The sequence below is a fragment of the Macaca thibetana genome, chromosome 9 (assembly GCF_024542745.1).
Source record: "Macaca thibetana thibetana isolate TM-01 chromosome 9, ASM2454274v1, whole genome shotgun sequence".
Lineage (NCBI taxonomy): Eukaryota > Metazoa > Chordata > Mammalia > Primates > Cercopithecidae > Macaca > Macaca thibetana.
In genome coordinates, this window is record NC_065586.1 from 89,273,415 (window position 1) to 89,298,870 (window position 25,456).

At 45.0% G+C, this 25,456-nt stretch overlaps 1 protein-coding gene across 2 annotated transcripts in view; it reads right to left on the reverse strand.

Annotated features, from left to right (window-relative positions):
- MYOF (myoferlin) overlaps positions 1 to 25,456 on the reverse strand; it is a 173,061-nt gene that overhangs the window by 116,776 nt on the left and 30,829 nt on the right. For both annotated transcript variants that reach the window (XM_050802713.1, XM_050802712.1), the window contains exons 4-5: positions 5,878 to 5,986; positions 1,176 to 1,263 (exon numbers count right to left, since the gene is read on the reverse strand). In XM_050802713.1, the coding sequence (XP_050658670.1) occupies positions 1,176 to 1,263; positions 5,878 to 5,986 (197 nt within the window). The remainder of the gene's footprint in view (positions 1 to 1,175; positions 1,264 to 5,877; positions 5,987 to 25,456) is intronic.

The window sequence follows — 25,456 nt, forward strand, 5'->3', positions numbered from 1 at the left end:
TTCATAATGGGTGCATAAGCAGGGCCAGGGGCTGAGATCAGGCTGAGCAAGATGAGAAGTGCGGTGGGAGTGGGCAGGGCAGGCAGGGATGGTGCTGCTATGGGTGTAGAGTGAACCCTTGGGTGGCCTGAGAGCCGAGTTCTGAACCAGAGAAGCAAGGAGAAGATGGGCCCCAAGGAGCCACCACACCTGGCTAATTTTTTTGAATTTTTATTAGAGACAAGGTTTCACCATGTTGGCCAGGCTGGTCTCGAACTCCTGACCCCAGGTGATTCACCTGCCTTGGCCTCCCAAGGCGTTGGGATTATAGGCGTGAGCCACCGTGCTCAGCCAGGAAGGAGAGTTTCAAGGAAGCAGGTGAGTGTGGTGAGATAAGGGGCCCCTCCCTTCCCAGGGCACATGTTGAGACTGGGGTAACAGATGGGGCCCTTGGTCATGCATCTTAGGGCTGAGGAAGGGACAGAGACACTTTTAGCATCACATCATCCTGGGAAAACACTGAGAGGGGGTCAGACTCAGCTGCCTGAGAGGCCTGATTGTCCTGTAGGCCCTCCCTCCCTGAGCCCTCAGCCCCAACCCCACCTAGAGTGGCACCTGATGGCCCTGAATGACTGGCAACCCATGTCAGAGACCAAGGACAATGCGGGTTATGCTGAAGAGAAGCAATTGCTTAGAGGACCTGGGCCTGTTTGGGGACAAGATGGGGCCAGCATTATGGGAGAAAGAGAAGGAAGCTCCAGTCGAAGACCACTCCCATGAGACTGGTACTGACAGCAGAGACCAGAGGTGGCACCTTTGGGAGGTGAGGAGACACACGGAGGAGAGCACGGGGCCATTCCTTGAGCCAAACAGCCTGGGGACACTGTATGGGGTGGAAGCCATGAACCTGAAGCAAAGCCCTGGGTCTTCTGCTGGAGCCCACGTGTGCTTTCTGTGCTCACCGTGAGGTTGTTCAGTAAAGGGCTGGTTCACCCTTCCCCTCTACCTTGAAGGGCATTTTGTAAACAATTGCAATGTCTCAATTAGGCAGCCCCACCTGCCTCGCAGGGCCCCTGTCTGGGTGGGCAGGGAGTTACAGGCTTGTGATCAATGGCAGGCTTTCTCTAGACACTTTCCTGTGTGTCTTTAGCAGCCTCCCCTTGGGGGTGGCTGGACCTTCAGAAGGGTCAGCTTACCTCCCATGCCTGGCACGCTGGGCCCACTCAAGTCATTTGGATGTGGAGCAGAAGGCGGATCATAGCCGATCACCAAGTCAATGGTGGCCTGGGTAGAAATAATTCATTGCAAATATTATCAGTGCAGGGCACCAGCATGTTATAGACTCAATGCAAGCGACTTCAGCAGGAGCCAAAGTCTTGGAAGGGGTAAGAGATAGGGAGTAGGAAAGCAAGGCTGGAAAGGGGAAGGGGGACACAAGCTTGACTGTTCCTGTCCTTCCACTGAGAGCTAAGGCGGGGTGGGGAAGGAGCTCCCTGTCACAGGTTGCCAAGTGTATCCTTGCTAAGGGGCCACCTCATCAACAGAGTAAAGTTGTGATAAGCAGGTGTGAACTTGTCACACACCTCCATCCTAGACTGGAGATGCCCTCCCATCACAGAAGTACAATTACAGAGGTTCACTGTAAATGATTAATTTATTTGTTTGCTCATTGCTTATTTCATTATGAATTGCTGAGATTTATTTTCATGCTTCTCTTTAAAGAAGTTTAGGGCCGGGCACAGTGGCTCATGCCTATAATCCTAGCAGTTTGAGAGGCCGAAGCGGGTGGATCACCTGAGGTCAGGAGTTCGAGACCAGCCTGGCCAACATGGCGAAACACCATCTCTACTAAAAATACAAAAATTAACTGAGCATGGTGGCAGGCGCCTGCAATCCCAGCTACTCAGAGGCTGAGGCAGAAGAATTGCTTGAACCCAGAGGCAGCAGAGGTTGCGATGAGCTGAGATCATGCCACTTCACTCCAGCCTAGGCAAAAGAATGAGACTCTGTCTTTTTTTTTTTTTTTTTTTTTTTTTTTTGAGACAGTCTCACTGTGTCACCCAGGCTGGAGTGCAGGGCACAATCTCGGCTCACTGCAGCCTCCACCGCCTGGGTTCAAATGATTCTCCTGCCTCAGCCTCCTGAGTAGCTGGGAGTACAGGCATGCATCACCACGCTCAGCTAATTTTTTGTATTTTTAGTGAGACAGGGTTTCATCGTGTTGGCCAGGCTGGTCTCTATCTCCTGACCTTGGATCCGCCCGCCTCAGCCTCCCAAAGTACTGGGATTACAGGCGTGAGCCACTGTGCCCGGCGAGACTCTGTCTTAAAAAAAAAAAGAGAGAGAACTTTAAGTGACTAACAAGGCTGGGCATGGTGGCTTGAGATTTTAATCCCAGTACTTTGGGAGGCCAAGGCGGGTGGACCATGAGATCAGGAGTTCGAGTCCAGCCTGACCAACACAGTAAAACACCATCTCTACTAAAAATACAAAAATTAGCTGGGCATGGTGGTGGGCACCTGTAATCCCAGCTGCTCAGGAGGCTGAGGCTGGAGAATCGCTTGAACCCGGGAGGCGGAAGTTGCAGTGAGCCAAGATCATGCCACTGCACTGCAGCCTGGGCAACAGAGCTAGACTCCGTCTCAAAAAAAAAAAGTGACTAACAAAACATGTATATAAAATTGTGATTCATAAAATAGGATAAAAAAAGGAGAATTGAATCTGGCTAAAGAGGAAACAAATATGCAGACCATGAAGTTAAATATAATTGCCATTTCTCTTGTGTAATCTGTGACCTCCAAAATGCCTAGAGCCAAACAAAAAGGGAAACTGAAAACGTTATGTAGCTTTCACCAGCAACAGAAGGAAACATACTAGTTCCTTACCAGAGACAAAGTTATTCCCACTTACCAGAGCTGAGATCAATTTCTCACCTGGAGCATTATTTTAGGGCAGAGTTTGCTGTATACAGTACTTTTTAATTTCATGGACTCACAAAATTTCAAAAAAATTGCTAGGGGAAATCAACATTGGGTTGCTAACCCGTATTTTGCCAAATACCTGCCCTTAACTATCATCTGTTATCACAATCATTTTATAAAAGGGAGGCATGTTAACACCAAAAATGAGCAGAGACAAACCTCAGAATAAAGGGAGTCCTTTGCAAATAAGGATGGCGCACACGTACACACACACGTGCACACACATGAAAAAATACAGGACATCATATTTAGGACATACTTACACTGAGAAATTATTCATTGTTTATGTGATTTTTTTTTTTTTTTTTTTTTTTTTTTTTTTGAGACAGAGTCTCACTCTGTCGCCCAGGCTGGAGCGCCATGGCACAATCTCGGCTCATTGCAGCCTCCACCTCACACCTGGGTCCCAGTGATTCTCCTGCTTCAGCCTCCTGGGTAGCTGGGATTACAGGCAAGCGCCACCACGCCCAGCTAATTTTTGTATTTTTTTAAAATAGAGATGGGGTTTCACCATGTTGGCCAGGCTGGTCTCAAACTCCTGACCTCAGGTGATCTGCCCGCCTCAGCCTCCCAAAGCGCTGGGATTATAGGTGTGAGCCACCTTGCCCGGTCTGTTTATGTGAATTTAAATACACATCCTATATTTTCATTTGCCACTTTTCCTACATCTGGTAAACACACACATATACAGTGCATTGCCCTATTTTTTTCTATTTCTCTATTTATCAGTGAATACTCCCCCATAGACTGGTACACCCTGTGACGTGGAACTACTGCTCTGGAAGACACTGAACAGGATAAGGAATATGCCCCCAGCCACAGTTTCACAGCACACAAAGAATCATAAAAGCAGCATCTCATGGCTGAATGCAGGGAGCACTGAAGGGCTTAGTTGCTAAACTTAATCTAAGAATCAAACTTTTCAAACCTAGAAGAACACACGGACAGCCACCCCCTTGATCTGTGGTTTTCATGCTGTGTTCTAGTAACCTCGGGATTCCCAGAGGTGCTCCAGGGAACCCCAAAAGGGTAAGAGGAATTACAGGGGGCAGGGCTTGAGGCCCTTCATTTTCTTTACCCGATGATATGGTTTAGAAGTTTGTTGCCTCCAAATCTCATGTTGAAATGTGACCTCCAATAGTGGAGGTGGACCCTCGTGGGAGGTGTTTGGGTCATGGGGGTGGATCCCTCATGAAGGGCTTGGTACCATTCTTGTAGTAATGAGTGAGTTCTCATTCTATTAGTTACTGCAAGGTCTGGTTATTAAAAAGGGTCTGGCCCCTTCCCCCTCTTCTCTCTTGCTCCCTTTCTCACCATGTGTCATGCCTGCCTCCTCTCCACCTTCCCGCACGAGCAAAAGCTTCCTGAGGCCTCACCAGAAGCCAAGCAGATGTCAGTGCCATGCGTGGACAGCCTGCAGAACTGTGAGCCAAATAAACTTCTTTTCTTTATAAATTTCCCAGCCTCATGGACTAACACACTCCATTGAATCACAACAGTTCTGCCATTCTAGGAGTCTACATATGCTTTCTTCTGTGCTTAAAAAAAAAGAAGGCAGAAAAATCACTGACTTATACCATCGTGCCTCAGAATCATTTCTCTCAGCTAGGTTTTGGGTAAACAGATGATAGCCGACATTTTGAATGTGTGTTTTGATTAGAATGCTGATTTGTGGCAAACCTGTAAGTTTTAGAGACCAGACCAGCAAAATTGCCATTCTCTCACGTGGCTGTTGAGAAGCCTCGCTCTGCCTACAGGGACTCCATCTTTTAGTGTGAATTTTTCTCCCTTTGCCCAGGCTCCCAAGAAAAATAAACTGATTGGAAAAATGAAGGGGTTGGAAGTTATGGGCCAAAGACAGTATCTTTATGAGTGCTTCTTATTAATTATATGAAATCTGGGACTTGTGACACTTGAGTCATTTTTTTAAAAGCACATGCACTTGAGAAAGAGAATTCTGGTCTTGCATCAGACAATATTAAGAAGTACTTTATTTTATTTTATTTTATTTTATTTTATTTTATTTTATTTTATTTGAGACAGAGTCTTGCTCTGTTGCCCAGGCTGGAGTGCAGTGGCGCGATCTTGGCTCACTACAACTTGGGCCTCCCGGGTTCGTTGATTCTCCTGCTTCAGCCTCCCAAGTAGCTGGGACTACAGGCACATGCCACCATGCCCGGCTAATTTTTTGTATTTTTAGTAGAGATGGGGTTTCACCATGTTAGGCAGGATGGTCTAGATCTCCTGACCTCATGATCTGCCTGCCTCAGGCTCCCAAAGTGCTGGGATTACAGGCGTGAGTCACTACACCCAGCAAGATGTACTTACTGAGAGAGGCTGTGACCAGAAAACATCCAACACCCAATGTAATAAAGATTATGAGACCAGGCGTGGTGGCTCATGCCTGTAATCCCAGCACTTTGGTAGGTCGAGGTGGGAGGATCACCTGAGGTCAGGAGTTTGAGACCAGCCTAACCAATATGATGAAACTCCATCTCTACTAAAAATATAAAAATTAACTGGGCATGGAGGCACTTGCCTATAATCCCAGCTACTCGGGAGGCTGAGGCTGGAGAATCACTTGAACCCAGGAGGAAGAGGTTGCAGTGAGCCGAGATTACACCACCACACTCCAGCCTGGGTGACAGAGTAAGACTCCATCTCAAAAAAATAAAAAATAAAAAATAGATTATGATATTACCATCTTCATATTCCAAGGTTATATCAATGAACTGCCTTCTACAGAATGTTTCAAAGAGTATCTGATACACAGAATTATACATAACCACACAAATGTGGGTTATGTATAATAACTCGCAGGCGCGAGCCACCTCGTCTGGCCTTAGACCTTTTTCTTAATGAAATTTTGCTCAATCATCTCACTTCAAAGCCATTCAGTGAGAGAGAAAACACTCACCCCAGTATCTTGCCCCCTTTCATTTAGCAGGGAGATCAGCTTGTATGGCAGGGATCTGCTCTGGTCACCAGTCAGGTCCTTCAGGGCTACGGTCGCTGTGCCAATTAATCTGCAAGGAAAACAGGAAAGCACATAGCAGCCTAAGTAGGAGATAGGCTTCCACTGACTCAGGACCTCTCAACCCCTACCTCTTCATCTGTTATAATTAAAGTTACCTATAGTGAGATGTGGGCCATTTTGCTATGAGCGTCGCAGGGCATTTTGGCAGTAAATGTATCTTCCATCACTTCTCCATTACAAGAGTCAAACTCTGGTGCCTATGAAATTCCTGTCTTTTTTTTTTCTTTTTTCTTTTCTTTTCTTTTGTTTTTTTGAGACAGACTCTTGCTGTGTCACCCAGGCTGGAGTGCCCTGGGGCGATCTCCACTTACTGCAGCCTCCATGTACTGGGTACAAGTGATTCTCCTGCCTCAGCCTCCCAAATAGCGGGGATTGTAGGCGCCCACCACCACACCCAGCTAATTTTTGTATTTTTCATAGAGATGGGTTTTCACCATGTTGGCCAGAATGGTGGTCTCGAACTCCTGACCTCAGGTGGTCTGCCCACCTCAGCTGCCCAAAGTGCTGGGATTACAGGTGTGAATCACCGCTCACAGCCTGAAATTTCAACAGTCATGAAGGAGATAGAAGGGCAAGAGGTGAAGACTGAATAGAGTGGCCAGACAGTGGCTCATGCCTGTAATCCCAGCATTTTGGGAGGCTGAGGTGGAAGGATCAATTGAGTCCAGGAGTTTGAGACCAGCCTGGGCAAGATGATGAGACCCCATCTCTACAAAAAATTAAAAAATTAATTGGGTGTGGTAATGCCTGTAATTCCAGCTACATGGGAGAATAAGGTGGGAGGCTCACTTGAACCCAGGAGGTTGAGGTTGCAGTGAGCTATGATTGCATCACTGTACTCCAGGCTGGACGACAGAGTGAGACCTTGTCTCAAAAAAAAGAAAAAGAAAAAAGAAAGACTAAATATAGCCCACCCCCCTCCCCCCGCCACGCCCCGCCACCCAGAATCCAGAAAGAAAAGTAGGACAAAATTTAGTGAGAGAGGAAGGCATTTCTCTGTAATGGAAATGTAAAAGGACCCATAAATCTTTGCCCACTGTGAAAATAATCCCCCAAGTAGACCTTCTAGGGTTGTAAATAGGTTGCTAGTTCACTGATAGGGTTAGCTTGCTATCCTCTGTATGATGGTGCAGCATTCAAACGTTCAGTGTGTGTACTTCTCTCTTCCTAGAACTTGGTGGAAAATATCAGCCTCTGCCACTTGCCTGTCTATCTCCTATCGTACCTAACATATTGGCACAGAAGTACCCTCGTGTCTCTGCTCACGAGGAAAGCCTCCTCGACGCAGGGATTGCTGCCTGTTTTATTCACTACTCTAACACAGTACCAGAACATAGTAGATACTTAACAACAGGTTCCTGAATGAAGGAAAGAATAAATAAGTCTACATATATTGAGAATTAATACTCAAAACATTTTTATAGTTAGGGAACATGATCAAAAACACCTATAGAACACACGTTCCCCAGCTATATAAAAATGTAACCTGTGAAAAATAGCCTGTAAATTGGGGTTATAACATGAAACATGAATGAGAGTAGGTAAACCGGGGAAGTTCCTTGTGTGAAATGCAGTCAGAAAGGCAGAGAGTCACATGCTTTCAGTATGTATCCTGATAAAGGACAGAAGAAATATTTAGAATGTTTTATTTATTTTCTTCACTGAGACGGAGTTTCGTTCTTATTGACCAGGCTGGAGTACAATGGAGCGATCTCGGCTCACCGCAACCTCTGCCTCCTGGGTTCAAGCAATTCTCCTGCCTCAGCCTCCCAAGTAGCTGGGATTACAGGCATGTGCCACCACGCCTGGCTCGTTTTGTATATTTTTAGTAGAGATGGGGTTTCTCCATGTTGGTTAGGCTGGTCTAGAACTTCCAATCTCAGGTGATCCACCCGCCTTAGCCTCCCAAAGTTCTGGGATTACAGGTGTGAGCCACTGTGCCCAGCCCAATATTTAGAATTTTTAACTGTTACTTACTTATATCCTGTGTACATTGGCACTCACTTACACTAGCAGATAGTATAGAAAATCATTAGCATAAAAATAGAAAGCTAAACATTGAGTCCTTAAAGTGATAGCAGAGATTCCTTATGCCAAAACATCTGGGGTGAGGAAACTGCAATTGAACATTTCTACGTAACTCTGGGCTTTTGGACAAACACAATAATCAGGAAAATTCATCTTGTGGAAAAAGAATTCATTTTATTTTAAAATATAATACAGTTTCTTTAAAAATCAGAAGGTAAAAGTTGTTTCTCAGAAGTGCTCCGGGGACGCCACATGGTAACATAGGCACATCATTTTTGAAGTGATAGATGTTAGCAGTATCTGTATTATTCTCCCCAGTCCTCTTCAGTCTTCAGAAATAGGATTAGATTTTAATGCTAGGGTCCGTAACTCAACCATATAGGTCCAGAGATTTGGCAATATTAATAAGTGTCTTTGCGTTCTATGAATAGGATATTGCACAAGACCAGGAAATTGCTATAGCACCCTGTTTCGCCCAATTTACCCAATGATAGGAGCGCTTTGCACATGATGTCTTCTTGGAAGAGTGCACTTTCTTGTAAAGAACACCACACAAGATGCTCAACAACTGTGATGGACTCTCATCCCTTCTAATATCACAAGCAGAATTTGTAGTTGGGGTCAGGTGCGGTGGCTCATGCCTGTAATCCTAGCACTTGGGGAGGCCAAGGTGGGTGGATCACTTGAGGCCAGGAGTTCAAAACCAGCCTGGCCAACATGGTGAAACCCCATCTCTACTAAAAATACAACAAATTAGCCAGGTGTGGTGGTGCACGCCTGTAATTCCAGCTACTTGGGAGGCTGAGGTAGGAGAATCACTTGAACCCGTGAAGCAGAGGTTACAGTGAGCCAAGATCAGGCCACTGCACTCCAGCCTGGGTGACAGAGCAAGACCCTGTCTCAAAAAAAAAAAAAAAAAAAAAAAAAAGAGTCCGCCGTAGTTGGCAATGGAAAAGAAAATTTTTGCCTCCAGAGGGATAATAGTGAACTTTTCAGCCCTTTTTGGTCAATAAAGAAATAAATTCTCCCAGTCAATGCTGAGAATTGGTGGGAATTTTCTCCTGTTTTATTGTTGTTGCTGTTTTTCCTGCTGCTGTCATACATTTAATGTTTACATGTTACAAAACCATAATTTATTGTTATTATTTTTTCTCAAAACTATTATCTTTTAAGGAAATTTTTAAAATAAAACTATGTTTTACATTAACAGAAAAAAAGATTGGATGGGAATTTTACAGAGTATGTTTTTAGATCAGTATGTTTTTCAGGCTTTTTTACAGGAATATATTTTTTCTCCTTACTTAGATATTTATTCCCGTGACATACTGAGGACACCCATTACTCCATCTTCACCAGACAAAACAGATGAGCCTCCAAACAAGGTGAAAGCCCCTAAAATCTCTTCCACATCTCTCTCAGCCACACAGCATGAGTATTAAGGAGAATTTATTTCCATGGTTTTTAAGTCATGAAATCAGCTAATTGAGTTTTCAAGAAAATCAAAACGTAAAAACTTCAGGTTTAAAAGTCATCCAACTGGTATTAAATGTCTAAATGTGATGAAAGATGTGGAAAGAAACTGGACTTCATTCCTTGCAATTCTATAATTCATAGCCCAACCCTAGGACTGAGACAGCAACACTGCACACTTGAACATCTACCGATTTGCTTCTGCTAAAGTCAAAATGACCTGAATCTCTGTATCAATAAATAAATCTTAGAACAAACAGTGCAACATGCTGGGACTACGCTGAAGGAGAAAGAGGGCCAGCCTGGTGTTGGACCAGTGTGTCTTGACCTCAGCACTACTGACATTTTGAACCCATTAATTTTTTTTTTTTATGGGAGGCTATACTGTTCAGCTAGATACCATTTGTGATCATCGAAAACTTCGAGGCACATTGCCAGTTGTTCCCTGGAGGGCAAAACTGCCCAGGTTGAAAACAACTCCTGTTCTATTCCTAACTCTGTCCCAACTTTCTTAAAGTGCTTGGCTAAGTCACCCAACTCTTCATTATTTGCAAACAAGTGGATTGAAGCAAAAAATTTCTCAAATGCTTTCCAGCTCTAACAGTCTGCTACTAGGCTTGTATATGTGATGCTTTCTATATATGTCTACGGGAAACCATCTAATGTTAAATATTTCTTTTCTGGCCAGGTGTGGTGGCTCACACCTGTCATCTCACCACTTCAGGAAGCTGAGGTAGGAGGATAACTTGAGTCCAAGAAGTTCCAGACCAGCCTGGGCACACACACAAAAAATGAAAAATTAGCCGGGTGTGGTGGCTCACACCAGTAGCCTCAGCTACTTGGGAGGCCGAGTGAGTCGTCAATATGCTACTGCATTTCAGCCTGGGCAACCAAGCAAGACCTTGTCTCAAATAATAATAATAATAAATTTTTTCTCTCTCTTTTTTTTTTTTAAAGTCCTGATCTCTAATTTAGAGAAAAAAAAATCTCTTAGAACATGTCCATGTTAGACCATCCAGAATGCTAGGCAGGGTTTCTGCCTTCAAAGAGATTATCTTATAATGTCATGAATCAAACTAGAATTCACACAGAGTGTCAGGAGAGAAGGTTAGGCCAATAACAGAAATGTGGAATGCAGTGTGTGCTACGTAATACAATAGGGAATAGTGAGGCTGATGGTTAACTGGAAACAACAGGCTTGCCTAAAACACAAAGCCTGGCTGCTGACCCTTTATGGCCTTGAGTGGTTTTACAACCTCCATTCTGACCCAACCAATAACTGCTAGTTTCTCTTCCCCCAGAGAGGGTAGTAACAGGTCACTGACCAGGAATGGAGTAAAATAACAGAAACCAATTATAAAGCCTAACCTCAATTCCTTATTTTAGAAACCTTTAGTTTCATATCCTATTTGGAAAGAAAGATTTGCTTTCTCCTAAAATTCTGATGCTTTTGTAGGGGGGACACATAAAAGGATTTATTATTATTATTTTTTTTTCTGAAGTAAAGATAATGTGTTTAGACGAAGGCCTGGAAAGCCTTGAATCCCAAAGATATTTTTACAACAGGTTGACTTCAGGAAAAATTCAAACAGAACTTCTAGGAGTTTTCATTGTGAATTGAAGAAAACATGTCCCATGGGTAAGTCTGAGCTCTGCAGTGACTCCCAGAGCACTCCTGGCCAGGCCTATTTTCTATGACGTTGCCTGGATACAAAATACTGTGAAAAACTGGGAAATGATGACTTGGCCTCTTACACAGAGGATAAGAACAGTTTGGTCTAACCATAAGCCAATTTCCTTTAAAGGAGGTGACACTAAACCAAGAGCCTTTTTTCTTTTCTATTACTGATGTTATGAAAATGCTAGAATATTATAGTGTGACAGTGATGGGGAAGCTTTGCTCTATACGTTCATGGAAAAGTAAGTCTCCCCATGAACTCCAACCAACACTAAAACAGAAGGACTACTGTCTCAAAAGGGAATTTTATAGTGAAAGAATCTCGACGTCCTCTGGCCCTCCAGCTTTCCTTGTGGAATTAATAAACTGCAGATGTCTTCAAAGTGAAGAAAAAGCCAGTCATGCTTCTTTGTCTTTCAGCCCACGAATGTCATAGAGTTTGGCATCAAGTCTCTATGTGACATCAAATATTACGCAATGGGAGCAACTACTTGAAAATAAGATGTTATGATTGCGGGAATAAAAGAGTTTAATTGTAAACCAGTCAACTTAGTCTTGCAAGTATTGGTTAAGAGCCACGTAAACTGTTTTTCTTTCCCTCCATCTTCTTAAAATAGACAGAGTATAGTTTGTTTACAAAAGAGAAATGGAAAATGTTCTCCCCTCTAGCATGGGCGCAAATGTGAAGGGCCGCATGCCTCTGGAGTGAGTAAGGGCTTTGCCAGCTGACTCTTCCTCCAGGGAGCTCACGTACACCAAGTTGTTCCTCTCTGCAGCAGAGACACAGCCCACATGATTTCTGGAGGAGGAGTAACTTGGAAATTCCTTCATGAAGGAAAAAATGTGTTGGAGGCTGAGAAATAAATCACACGTTGCACTGTTTCTGCCTCTAGAGATGGCAGCTCGGTCTCAACTTCCCGACCTCTGAGCAGGAACAGCAATCTCAACTGGACTGGGGACAAACATGATTCCAAGCTGCTCCTAGGTCCCCTGTAGGAAACCTAAAAAGAGGCTGACCTCCCCACCCTCAAAGCAGTGGGCTCTCAGCTGGCCATGCCTTGTCATTTTGGCAGGCCTATGGCCCTGGGGTTCCAAGGCTGGGCCCTGTCTCCCTCCCCTACACTTCTCCCTCTTCTAGGCCAGTATCTGTCAAGCTCCTGCCCTGATCCCCAGCCAAAAGGCAGGAGAACCAAGCATGCCCCCTGTGAACCAGACTGGTAGGAGAGGCCGTGTCAGCTGACCCAAGAGTCTTCGCTTGGCCAAACTTGAGTGGAGCTCCTGAGCCTCCTCCTAGGCCTGCCTAGTGCTTTCTTATGAAATCCAGTGTTAGCAGAGAATCCTACTCAGCCAGTCTAGCAAACAACCCCCATCCTTGAGATGTGATCACCCTCCATATCTGATCGGGTTTCTCATTCTCTGCCATCCCCCAGGTGATGTCCTCAGCAAGAATCTGTTAGGTTGGGTTAGCCAGAATCCCCCTGACCGTGACATTTCCGCTTAGGAATGTTCCATCCACTGACCTCCACACTGCTCCTTGGCTACCATTGCCCATGCTGTGTCTGAGCGGCACCCCATCTCTCTTCCCTCCCACGAGTCCCCGTTGCAGGGGTCACTTGACCTCACTCAGTCCTGAATGAAGCCTTCCTGCCCATACTGTACCAGGTGTCACTGAATAATTCTTTCTGAAAACACCCATGGCAGCAGCTCATATCACAGGAAGCCCTTGCTAAGGTAAAATCCCCGCAAAGGGCTGCGCCTCGGTTCACCCCTCCACTTGCACTTGCCCACCCACCCTCACTCGGCCTCCGCATCGTCTCCCAAAACATTTCTCAGAATGTGCTTCCCCAGACGTCCCTCACCAGGGCGTCTGCAGATTCCCAAGTCCCTGAGTTCGACTTTTTCCTTTATACCCAGGAAGTCCGAGAAACAATGGTCTAGACAGTAACTCCCAAAGGCTGTGGGAGTAAAGTGGAGGAGGTGGAAGGCTGGGGGTAGGGAAGGCAGCAGGCAACGCGGGATCTGGGGAGAGAGGGACGTGAGTGGTTTTAAAAACATTCAGCATGGGAATCCAGGCTCACTTTGGAGAACCAGGCATCGTCCAATTATTTAATAGAACAAACTAGCAGGCAAACTCCATGAACACCTCCTGGGCAGGCCTAGTGACCTGCGCTCCCCCCGGGAACTTCCGCTCCTGACTCCAGGCCAGGACTGCCGGAGAACCTTGGGGCTCCTTTCCCGTTCATCGAAAGGGGGTGTGGCTTTTTAAAAGGTAGAAGCCCTGATCTTTAACCGTGATTCCCAAACCTGGCTGGCACAAGTCTCGCCTCTACTTTTAGCTCACTCCACGCCCTGGTTTTGGAATCACTGACATAGCCTGAAGGCTGTGGCAGGATTTGAGCGGTTTTTGTGGCCAGCATCTACTGCGCTCTTTTTCCCAGCCCCCTCACCTCTGCCACTGGCGACAATGATATCACTGTAACACCCGCAAAGGGCTGAGTGGAAACCCAGGTCTCCTCACCAAAGCCCTCCGGGTCAGTGAGGCATTGAGGCCAGAGTCTGTGGCTGCGAGGAGCAGGCTTAACTCCTCTGGCATGGAGGAGATCCTGAATATTTTTTCTTGAATAGATGGTCACCTGCTATTTTATTTTCACCTGACCAATTCTGTGCCTGCCTGCCTGCCTGCCTGCTCTGATGGTTCAGTGGAGTTCTGATGCTCTGTCTCCAGCTAATTCCCTCAACAGTTAGAATCAAAGTAGTAGTTTTTTCATCCATCCATCCATCCATCCATCCATCCATCCATTTATTCACTAATTCATGCACTTGAACCTTTTAAGATAAGGAGGGACAGCTTTGCCTAATGACTAGGAACGTGGAGGCAGACAGACCCGACTAATTCAGGCTCAGGCTGCGTACAGGTTAACTTCTCCGGGCTTCAGTTTCCTCAACTGTAAAATGGGGATAATGACAGGTCCTACTTAATGGTATTGTTACAGGGATTAAAAGAATGATATGGCAAGGGCTTAACAGTCACCTTGTATTATTATTTCAGACACTATGCTAGAAAAAGAGATCTATAAAAAACATATGAAGACAGGACTCCTGGCTAGTACTTGGCAGTGAAAGCTGGTCTGAATCAGCAGGGGGCTGGGCAGGTGGGCATGAATGAATAGATAAGAACCCCTTGTAACTACCCACATCCATTTCTATGTAATCACTGTGCAAAGTTCTAAATAGCCCTACATTAAATAGCCCTTCCCCACCCTTAATACTACTTATACCACAAATCCTTTCAGAAAACAATTTTCCTTTTCAGAGTTAGACCAGAGGTAAATGTCAGCTGCAGCTGAATTCTCATAAAATCCAATTTAGTGGCATCTGAATGAAGTTTGTAAACTTCATAACCCATTATAAAAGATTCCCCAGGCTGGGCATGGTGGCTTACGCCTGTAATCCCAACACTTCGGGAGGCCGAGGTGGGTGGATCACGAGGTCAAGAGATCAAGACCATCCTGGCCAACATGGTGAAACCCCATCTCTACTAAAAATACAAAAATTAGCTGGCACCTGTAGTCCCAGCCACTCAGGAGGCTGGGGCAGGAAAATCACTTGAACCTGGGAGGCAGAGGTTGCAGTGAGCTGGGATTGTGCCACTGCACTCCAGCCTGTCGACAGAGCAAGAGTCCGTCTCAAAAAAGAAATCCCCCAAAACAAACCCTCATACAACAACCCTATCTAAACCACCACTCAGACCTCACCCTGCTGCTTTCTCTCCTTTACCCTGCTTTATTTTCTTCGTATCACTTATCACCATCTGTTATGTCATATGTGTATTTATCTGTTCCCTCTACTCAGATGTTAGCTCCATAAAAGGTATGGAGTACCCACAGTGTCTAGAGCTGTGTCTGACACATAGTAGGCATTAGTAAATATTTGTGGCATGAATAAATTAGCTGATACATCATTGAAGATAGTCCAATAACCTTGGAAATTATTTACAGGTTGTAAATCTTCCTCTCCTAAGAGATCACCCGCCAAAGAGCCATCGGAACATAATTACAGCTCTTGCCTTTATGAGATGCCTTTTCTCATTCAGCCTCTCTGGGTATCTTTCTCCAGGGCTGTGGCCCTTTCTTATTTAATCACAAGATCTTAACAGATACCAGCAGGATTGCAGCAGCTACTTAATCTGCCTCCCCAAAAAGTGCAGTTCAGCCTCTCCCTGTATAGAGATAGCCAGCCCAGACCAGCTCAGAACTTTTCAGTGTCGCTGCTCTAACACTGAACTAAAAAGAAATCAGAACTGAGAGTTCTGCCCCAGAGTAACATCTGCTTCTGGTTTCGATTTTCGAACAGCCTGAGAAGCTACTCCAGTGAGAAGCACTTGCTTCAATCCATGGGCTATCTTATCCTTCCTCACCAACCAACCCCAGGAGAAGACAGACCACCTTCTCCCACTGTCATATTTACATGGGGCAAGGTCAGAAATGAGTTTTATAACTAGGAGAAATAAAAGTAATAAAAGCTTAAAGACAAGGTATTTCATATACGAGGAAATGAAAAACTTATGACCAATACCACACTTTGCCCTACCAAATTAATTTTATTCCAAACACAGTTTTTTTTGGTTTTTCTAATTTAAAAGAAGCTTTGGGCTTTGCCTAGGGAGTTAGTACATTTCTTTTCTTTTCTTTTTTTTTTTTTTTTTTTTTGAGACAGAGTCTCGCTCTGTCGCCCAGACTGGAGTGCAATGGCACAATCTCGGCTCACTGCAACCTCTGCCTCTTGGGTTCAAGCAATTCTCCTGCCTCAGTCTCTGGAGTAGCTGGGATTACAGGTGCCTGCCACCATGCCCAGATAATTTTGTTTGTTTGTGTTTTTGCACTCCACCCAGGCTGGAGTGCAATGGCGCGGTCTCAGTTCACTGCAACCTCCACCTCCTGGGTTCAAGCGATTCTCCTGCCTCAGCCTCCCGAGTAGTTGGGATTACAGGTGCCTGCCACCACACCTGGCTAATTTTTGTATTTTTAGTAGAGACAGGTGTTTGACCACGTTGGCCAGGCCGGTCTCGAACTCCTGACCTCGTGATCCACCCGCCTCAGCCTCCCAAAGTGCTGGGATTATAGGCATAAACCACCGTGCCCGGCCGGGAGTTAGTACATTTCACAACGTAAGCTAGGTCTTTTGCTTTTTCTAATTCTATAGCCCCCAGAACAACCTCTCACTTTCAAGTTTTAGCACCCTGGCCCTCAACCTGAACACACACACACACACACACACACACACACACACACATAGAATAAACCTTGGAAGGTCTGGGCTCTGTGTAAGAGGATTTTAATATACCTGTGTAAAATCCACATGCTTCCACTTGAAGAGCTGTGTGGCCTTTCACAATTTAATGAACCTCTTTCAGCCACATTTTTCTCATCTGTGAGTTGAAGATAAGACTGTCTGACTGACTCATAGTTGTTATAAAGATTAAATGCAATTATAAGTGAAATAGTTTTAGCATAGTCCCTAACATACAGTAAACCTAGAAAAAAAACATTAGCTATTTTGTCGTTTATCAGGAAACTGAAGTAATTTTTTCTTAATTATATCAAATGTGCCCTAGAGCTACTATTTATTGAGGAAGTACCACAGTTCCCATTATAAAGATTAAGAAATTTGCCAAGAGTCGCCCAAACAACAAGAAGCAAAACTAAAATTCTACCTAATCTCATGATTGTACAGCTGGCCACATGCCCACACCTCTTACACAAGAACTGGAATACATTTCCTTCTAGGTATATTGTTAGGCTTTTTGTTATCTCCTTCTCACAATGAGGAAAGAAAGAGACCCTCTCATATTGTTTTATATTGTTTTATACACAGTACCTGTTTTAAGAAAAAAACAAGGAAGTAAAACCAAAGACAGGCAGCCCCGCACTAGGCCCAAAACCAGGCCTGGGCCTGCCTGGCCTAAACCTTCTCAGGCTGTTCGAAAATCTAAACCAGAAGCAGATGTTATTCTGGGGCAGAACTCTCCGTTCTGATTGCTTTTTAGTTCCGTGTTAGAGCAGCGACACTGAAAAGTTCTAAGCTGGTCTCCTCTCTCTTCTCTAACTCATGACTTAGAAACCGATGTTATTCATAGATGCCAGACATTGTATAGAAGAACACTGTGAAACTCCCTGCCCTGTTCTGTTTCTCTCTGACCACCAGTGCATGCAGCCCCTGTCACGTACCCCCTGCTTGCTCAAATCAATCACAATGCTTTCATGTGAAATCTTTAGTGTTGTGAGCCCTTAAAAGGGACAGAAATTGTGCACTCAGGGAGCTCGGATGTTAAGGCAGCAGCTTGCCGATGCTCCCAGCTGAATAAGGCCCTTCCTTCTACAACTCGGTGTCTGAGAGGTTTTGTCTGCGGCTCGTCCTGCTACAACAGTACAGCAAAATAGATGCCTTGCTTGAGATTTATATTCAGAAACTGTTTCTAACTTTGTTCTGCATTGGTGTGGGAGTATATATAATGGTGGTTTTGCATGCATAAGTACATATATTTGGAGGGCAGAAAGAATACTAGAAATGTAAATTCTGAGACAGATAATTAAGGTCACTTTATTTCAGACATTGCAATTTTCATCTCTAGTAGTTCAAGTTAAGATTTTAAATTATCTTCCATGTCCCTACTAACATGCTCAAGTAATTCTCCACCTTCTTGAATCTATAGAATAGAATTCTAACACTCAGCAGGGCATGGTGGCCCATGCCTGTAATCCCAGTACCTTGGGAGGCTGAGGGGGGCGGATCACGTGAGGCCAGGAGTTTGAGACCAGCCCGGCCAACATGGTGAAACCCCATCTCTAGTAAAAATACATAAATTAGCTGAGCATGGTGGCATGTGCCTGTAATTCCATCTACTCTGGAGGCTGAGGCAGGAGAATCACTTGAACCCGGAGGCAGAGGTTGCAGTGAGCTGAGATCATGCCACTGCACTCCAGCCTGGGCAACTCTGTCTCACAAAAACAAAACAAAACAAAACCACATGCGCGCACACACACACACAAATTTTTTAAAGAATAATTTTTTAAAAGCATTTTAAAAAATTTTTTAAAGAATTATAATACTTGTTTTATGTCCATGTCTACTGATTGTGTGCCATTTCTGGGTCAGTTTCTATTGTTTTCTCTCTACATTATGGAGGCAAAATCCTTCCCTATGAATTACAAGTGTTTCCCCGGTTGGTGGGAACGTAAACTCTTTCTAGTCCTGCCTCAGGTAGTTTCCTCACTCAGTTCTCAGCTGAAGATTCAAGGGGAACTCTCTGTAAGTCTCTGAAGTGCTCTTTGTCTCTCCTCTCTCTTCTCTCTTCTTTCTTCTCTCTCTCTGTGTGTGTGTGTGTGTGTGTGTGTGTGTGTGTGTGTGTGTATGTTTCTCTCCTCTTGGTCCATTAGTAACCTTGGCGTCTCTAGACTAACCTTGGCGTCTCTAGACTCCCATCTGTACCTCTCCAACTCTGGGAGACCACAAGGATCTGCCTGGGTCCCCTTTTCTTGCGTTGCAGCATGGAAATGAGTCTTTCTAGGCATTAAGCTGGGACCTCACAGGGCTTACCTCATTTGTCTCCCATCTCTTAGAGATCACTGTTCTGTGCCAGCAAAGTCCAACATCTGAAAACTACTGTTGCATGTATTTTGTTTTAGTTGTGTCAGGAGGAAGGGTAAATCTAATCCCTTAGCATAACAAAACTACAGTCAATTCCAAACTACAGTCTATTTAAGGATGAGAATTCGGAGGCCTGGAGAGGGTAAGTAACTTGCCCAGGTCACCCACTAGTAATCAGTAGATCTGGGTCTCTAATCGGCTTCTGCCTGGCTCCAGAATCCCAGCTTTCAAATACCATGCTCTGCTGCCTTCCTGTGAGCTCAGTCTTGAGTTCCACATTTCTCTACAAAAGAGCATGAGCTTTCTGAGAGAGGTTTGTTTCTCTTGTGTTCTGACCTTTGTATCCTGACCCCTTTGCAGCTTAAACCCAAGTTGGAACTAGGGAGCTGTTTCAGAGAGCCGAGGCGGACAGATTCCACATTGGTGGCCCATTATCAGTAAGCTGACATGACAGCTGCAAGGTGCTTCGTAAATGGTAAATGTCATCCATGTAGAAGCATCATAAACTCACTTCTTCACTCATTCATCCAACACACATTTATTTGGAGCCTACCGTATGCCAGGCACTGTGCTAAGTGCTGGTCTCACGGCACCGAACAAGAGTGACATGGAGTTTGCTATCCAGTAGAGAGAGAACAAATGATTAAGTAAATAGAAAAGAACATTTCAGCTGGTGGTAAATGCTGAGTTACATATAGCAGGTGTGTGGACCAGCACATACCCTGAGTACTTGTCTAAAACACAATTCTAACATCTATATGCTCACACAGAATCCTTTTCCCATTCTTATGCTCACATGAGCTCCCTACTAAGAAGGGCTTTGAAAGAATAAAACAGAGTAATAAGATAAAGAGTGACAGGGAGAGGCTGCTCTAGGCTGGATGATCAGACATGGTGAGGCCCAATGACAAGATTTTACATCTATTGTAGTTCGAAGGAAGGAGCACTCCATGCAAAGGGAATAGCAAATGCAAAAACTCTAGGCAATACCTGTTTTTTCTCCTGGGCATGTGTGTCCATGTGTGCATACACGCACACACACACACACACACAAATCTGAAAACTTGTCAATATCTTTTATTTCTACATGTACAGGTTCTTGAGGATGGCACTTTTAGGAACTCAAGGGTAGGGCCAGGATGCCAACAGATCAGGGTCCCCGCCTCAACCCCTCTGAGGCTAAAGTCTGCTCTCTCCTTCTCAAGGTCACTGTGAAGAGCAAATGAGATGAGATATAGTCTCTTCATATATCTGGCCCATTGCAGAATATAGGCATAAGTGACTTCCTATTCAACAGTATAAAAATGCTGAAAATTTTTACCTAGGGTGGAGCTTATAAAAGGTAGCAATACACTGATATTGAGAATTCTTTTTTTTTTTTTTTCAAAATTAGGAGGAAAAATCACTTCTATTTCAGCAGAGAGAATTGATCATTCTACCTACATTTTGTTTCCTATAGGTAGTCAGAGGCTTTTAGTATAACATAAAAGTCAAGTGTACAGGCCTGGATATAAATGAGCTGACTCTGACACACACCTGCTGTGTGACGTTAAGCAGATTACTAAACCTCTCTGAGGAAAAATCGGACCCATCATATGGAGTGTGTGTGAGGATCAAGTGGGATAATGAATGCAAAGGGCTGGGCACAGCCCTTAGCACATGCTAAGTCCTCACCAAGCGATAGCCATTGGCTGTCTGCAAAGGGAACTTTCATTCTTCAGCCTCTGGGAAAATCTTTCCACTCTGACATTTCCTCTAAAAATAACATTTCATGTTCCTCATGAAACCAAGAGGCTCCTCTGTCTCCTTTCTCACCCTCATTCCCTCCGAATGGCTGGTTGGATGACTGTAAAGTGAGGAAGAGGAGAGTCCATACTGAACAGGGCAACCTGCTCCCAGTGCCCGAGGGGTGGGGAGGTCTCACTGCCCGCAGGCGCTGTGAGCCTGGGACTGCCTGGGTCTAGCCCATGCGGGTGTAGGCATGGAGCACAGCCAGCCCAGGCAGCTGGGAACTGTTTGCTAACAGGCCAGGAGCAGCAGATGCAAAACGAGGGCTCGTGTTTGCACACGCCATCTCCATGGTAACAGCAAAGTCAACAGGCAGTACATTCCTTAAGTTGTAGAAAACCCTTCTGCCCCCACCCTGCGCTTCAGGTGAGGGAAGCGGTCCCACACTGAGCTGTAAGTGGATCCTCAAAGGCCAGAACTTTAGTAGAAAAGCCAAAAAGAAAATCCGGGCCCAAAATACACAAATATTTTGGACACACATACAGCTTATTCCCAGATGGTTAAAAAAATGTTTGTTTCTGAAATGCACAGGTAATTTGACCAAGGTGTGGGTATTGGTTAGTTGGTGGAAACTAAACTAATTAATGATCGTGATTCCCAGCTGAGGATGGGGAGGTACACTGCTGAGTAAAAGAGCAGAGGCGACGGAGGGGCAGAAAATCATGCCTTGTTCATTACGGAGCTGACGCAGGGTTGGCCTTCCACTGCAAGACAGTAAACTATGCAGTGGAATCTACAGGACAGAGAGATAATGTTCTAATTATTAATAAAAACACCTCCTCAATGACCTGACCATAAGGCCTAAAATTCCCATGTTGTTCACTTTTTCAAGTAAGTCACTGATGGCCTTCAGTCCAAAAGTCAATGCTACAGGGAAATTAACTATTAGCAGCTGTTATGCCATCACTCGATTACTTTCTCAGAAAGCGCTTTGAGGCGGGGCCTTGAAGGACTGAGCCACAGGACAGGTAAGTTTTGTACAGGAAAAGAATTGGCAGAGGGTGCAGGGTGTGGCTCAGAGGGCAGGCCTCAGCGCATACCACTGTGGGAGCCAGGAAACTTAAAGACACTGGATGCCCAGCAACAGTCAGGGGGATGGAAGATGGGAGGAAGGAAAGATTGAAAAAGTAATCAAGACCAGCTTCATAACTGGCTTAGAATTTACCTTCTTCTGTTATGCCTAACAATTCCCGTCATCATAATATCAGAGTAACCACGTGCTCATTCGGTCTTTTTTTTTTTTCTCCCTCACTCCGTCACCAGCGCTGGAACGCAGTGGTGTGATCTCGGTTCACTGCAACCTCTGCCTCCCAGGTTCCAGAGATTCTTGTGCCTCGGCCTCCCAAGCTGGGATTACAGGTGTGCACCACCACGCCCAGCTAATTTTTGTATTTTAGTAGAGACAGGGTTTCGCCACGATGACCAGGCTGGTCTCAAACTCCTGGCCTCGAGTGATCCGCCTGCCTCTGCCTCCCAAAGTGCTGACATGACAGGCATGAGCCACCACATCCAGCTTCATTTGGTCTTTATACTCAGCAGGCATCAGAACACCAAGTGCAACATAGCTCAGCATGATGCATGGTGCCCCTGAACCTTAAAAGGACCCTCTTAGAACAGGACCTATCATATTTTCTTTGTTCAGAATTATGCATGTCATAGGTTCAGAAAAATATGAAAATGTCCAGGTTCAGATAGACTGTACGTGAACTCCATCTCTAGAAATGCATACAAATGTCCAAAATGAGTGCCAGGATGAGCCTTAGGGTGGGGAGCTGTCCTCTTCCCATCACTGCTGTCATCTGAGGGCCCCACTGTGTTTTCAATAGGTCTAAAATAAATATATAATGGTATCCCAGTATTGTTTTCCTGCTTCCTAACTGGTTCCTACCTCCAGTCCCCACACAAAAAGCCTGAGTGATCCTTTTAAAATATGTCAGATCATAAGCAAAACCTTTTAACGGATTCCCATTCCACTTAGGATGAAATCCAAAGCCCATGCCTTGGCCCACAAAGTCACACATATTGTGGTTTCTCTGACCTCACCTCCTTCCTGCACTTTCACCCCTCACTGTGCCCCAGCCTGGCTGCCCTTCTCACATTTCTCCAGCATCCCCAGTGCAGTCCTGCCTCAGGGCCTTTGCACTTGCTATTCTCTGCCTGGAATATTCTTCCCCCCTACCCCGCAGTGAACTGCATGGCTCAGTTCTTCATTATGTTAGGTTGGTGCAAAATTGTAATTACTTTTGTGATTGTATTTAGGTCTATGCTCAATTGTCACCTTATCACCACTTCACATAAAATGGGATCTCCCTTCCCCGCTACCCCTGACCACTTTCCTTTTTCCTCTGATTTGCTTTTCTTCATGGGATATAACAGTTTCTTCTTTAGCTCACAGCATTTCAAGGTACCTGACACATTATGTTTATATTTTTTAGTGTATTTGTTTATTTTCTAACTTTCTCTAAGTATCATAGCCTTCAGGAAAGCAAGGACTTTAAACCATAGATGAGAGTTTTGAGGCCAACCCATTGCCATGCTGAAATAGATAAGGCATAAAATGAGGAAGACCTCAACTAGGCTGGTGGCTATAGGTCTGGGGAAGAAACACATGCACAAGCACAGACTTTGGAAAGGAAGAAAACATAAGATCTGGGGACAGACTGGATAAGAGGCAAGAGGGGGCTGGGCGCGGTGGCTGATGCCTGTAATCTCAGCACTTTGGAAGGCCGAGGTGGGCAGATCACTTGAGGTCAGGAGTTTGAGACCAGCCTGTCCAACATGGTGAAACCCTGTCTCTACTAAAAATACAAAAGTTAGCTGAACATGGTGGTGTGCACCTGTAATCACAGCTACTCGGGAGGCTGAGGCAGGAGAATCACTTGAACCTGGGAAGCAGAGGTTGCAGTGAGCCAAGATCACGCCACTGCACTCCAGCCTGGGTGACAGAGTGAGACTCTGTCTCAAACAAAACAAAACAAACAAACAAACAAACAAAAAAAAAAGCAAGAGGGAGAGGGTGCAGAGAGGTTTGAAGTTTTAAGCCCAGGATCTGAAACCATCCTGTCCAATATGGTGGCCACTAGCCACACTTGGCCACAGAGCACTTGAAATGTGGTTAGTCTCTGAATTGAGAGGTGCTGTAAGTGTGAAGTAAACACTTCCAAAGCCTGAGTAAGAGAAAGAATGTGTGCAGAATATCACAGTGATTCAAACATTGATTACATGTTGAAATAACATTTTGGATCTGCTGAGTTAAATATATTATTAAAATTGATTTCACCCATTTCTTTATATTTGTGTTAATCTGGCAACTAGAAAATTTTAAATTGCATCTGCACCCTGCACTGTATTTCTGTTGGAGAGGCCTGGTCTAGAATATAAACAATGGTACCATTTGCAGAAAGAAGAAAGCAAAGAAGAGGAGGGCCTAGTCTTAGTAACATGCAGGAGGCTAGTGTGAGGCCCTCCCCTCCCCTTCCCCAAAACTTTGAAATATGGGAAATAAAACTGGCTTTTGGGAGTTGGGGTGGGGAATAAATAATCATGTAATAGTTCACAGCTGAGATATGCAACAGAACCTTAAAAAGCTAGAATAGTTTCCAGTGCAAGAGAGTGGGACCAGAACCTGCCAGAGTGTACGCAGGTATGTATTTATTTATTTAGAGATGGGGTCTCACTATGTTACCCAGGCTGGTTTCCAACTCCTTGGCTCAAGTGATCCTTCCACCTCAGCCTCCCAAAGTGCTAGGATTATAGGCAGGAGACACCACACCCGTCCCAGAATGTATTTATATAGTTACAGAAAAATATGCAGGGGGCATCGGTCAGCAACGGAGAATGGTAAAAAGGATCTCATCAAAGGCAAACATGGGAGTGCCTATCAAAGCACTGTCCAGGGAGTCCATGTCTGTGCAGACTGTCTTATTCTAATGCCAGTAAGCAGAAGACCCAATAACTGGAGTGACCATCTAATTTACTGTACCCCTGTAATCCCAGCACTTTGGGAGGCTGAGGTGGACAGATTAGTTGAGGCCAAGAGTTTGAGACCAACCTGGCCAACATGGTGAAACCTCATCTCTACTAAAAAACACAAAAATAGGCCGGGTGCAGTGGCTCACACCTGTAATCCCAGCACTTTGGGAAGCTGAGGCAGGCAAATCATGAGGTCAGGAGTTCGAGATCAGCCTGACCAACATGGTGAAACCCCATCTCTACTAAAAATACAAAAATTAGCCAGGCATGGTGGCACATGCCTGTAGTCCCAGCTACTCAGGAGGCTGAGGCACAAGAATCACTTGAACATGGGAGGCGGAGGTTGCAGTGAGCCGAGACTGCGCCACTGCACTCCAGCCTGGGTGACAGAGCGAGACTCCGTCTCAAAAAAAAAAAAAACTTTGGTCTCTTGTGAACTTGGTTAGTTTGAGTTGGTAACATAAGACTGGGTCTAAGTCTACAAGGCCGAAGTCCAGATCCAGGGCTAGGGTGAATTTATTAATACTAAGGTCCTTCTGTCCCACGGGGAGCTGTTGGGGAAGTCTCCCAACTTTACCCAGTGGTCAACCCTCGGTGTCACCACAGGCACCACCGTGACCCTTCCCCATGTGAAAGGAAAGAGGCAGTAAGGCAAGGATTAAGGTCTGTTTAGGTCTGTTGGGATTAAAAGGCGAAGAAGACATTACAATGGAAATGGGGCTGAAAGTAAAACTTGAATGAGATGTGTATGGGCCACAAATAACCAGAAGAAGTGATCTGGGTTGTATGCATTATCACTACAGTTCAGATAAACTACCAGAGGTAGGAAGTGCAGTTAATCAAGAAGTTGCGGGCATGTGAACAGCCTTCACTCTA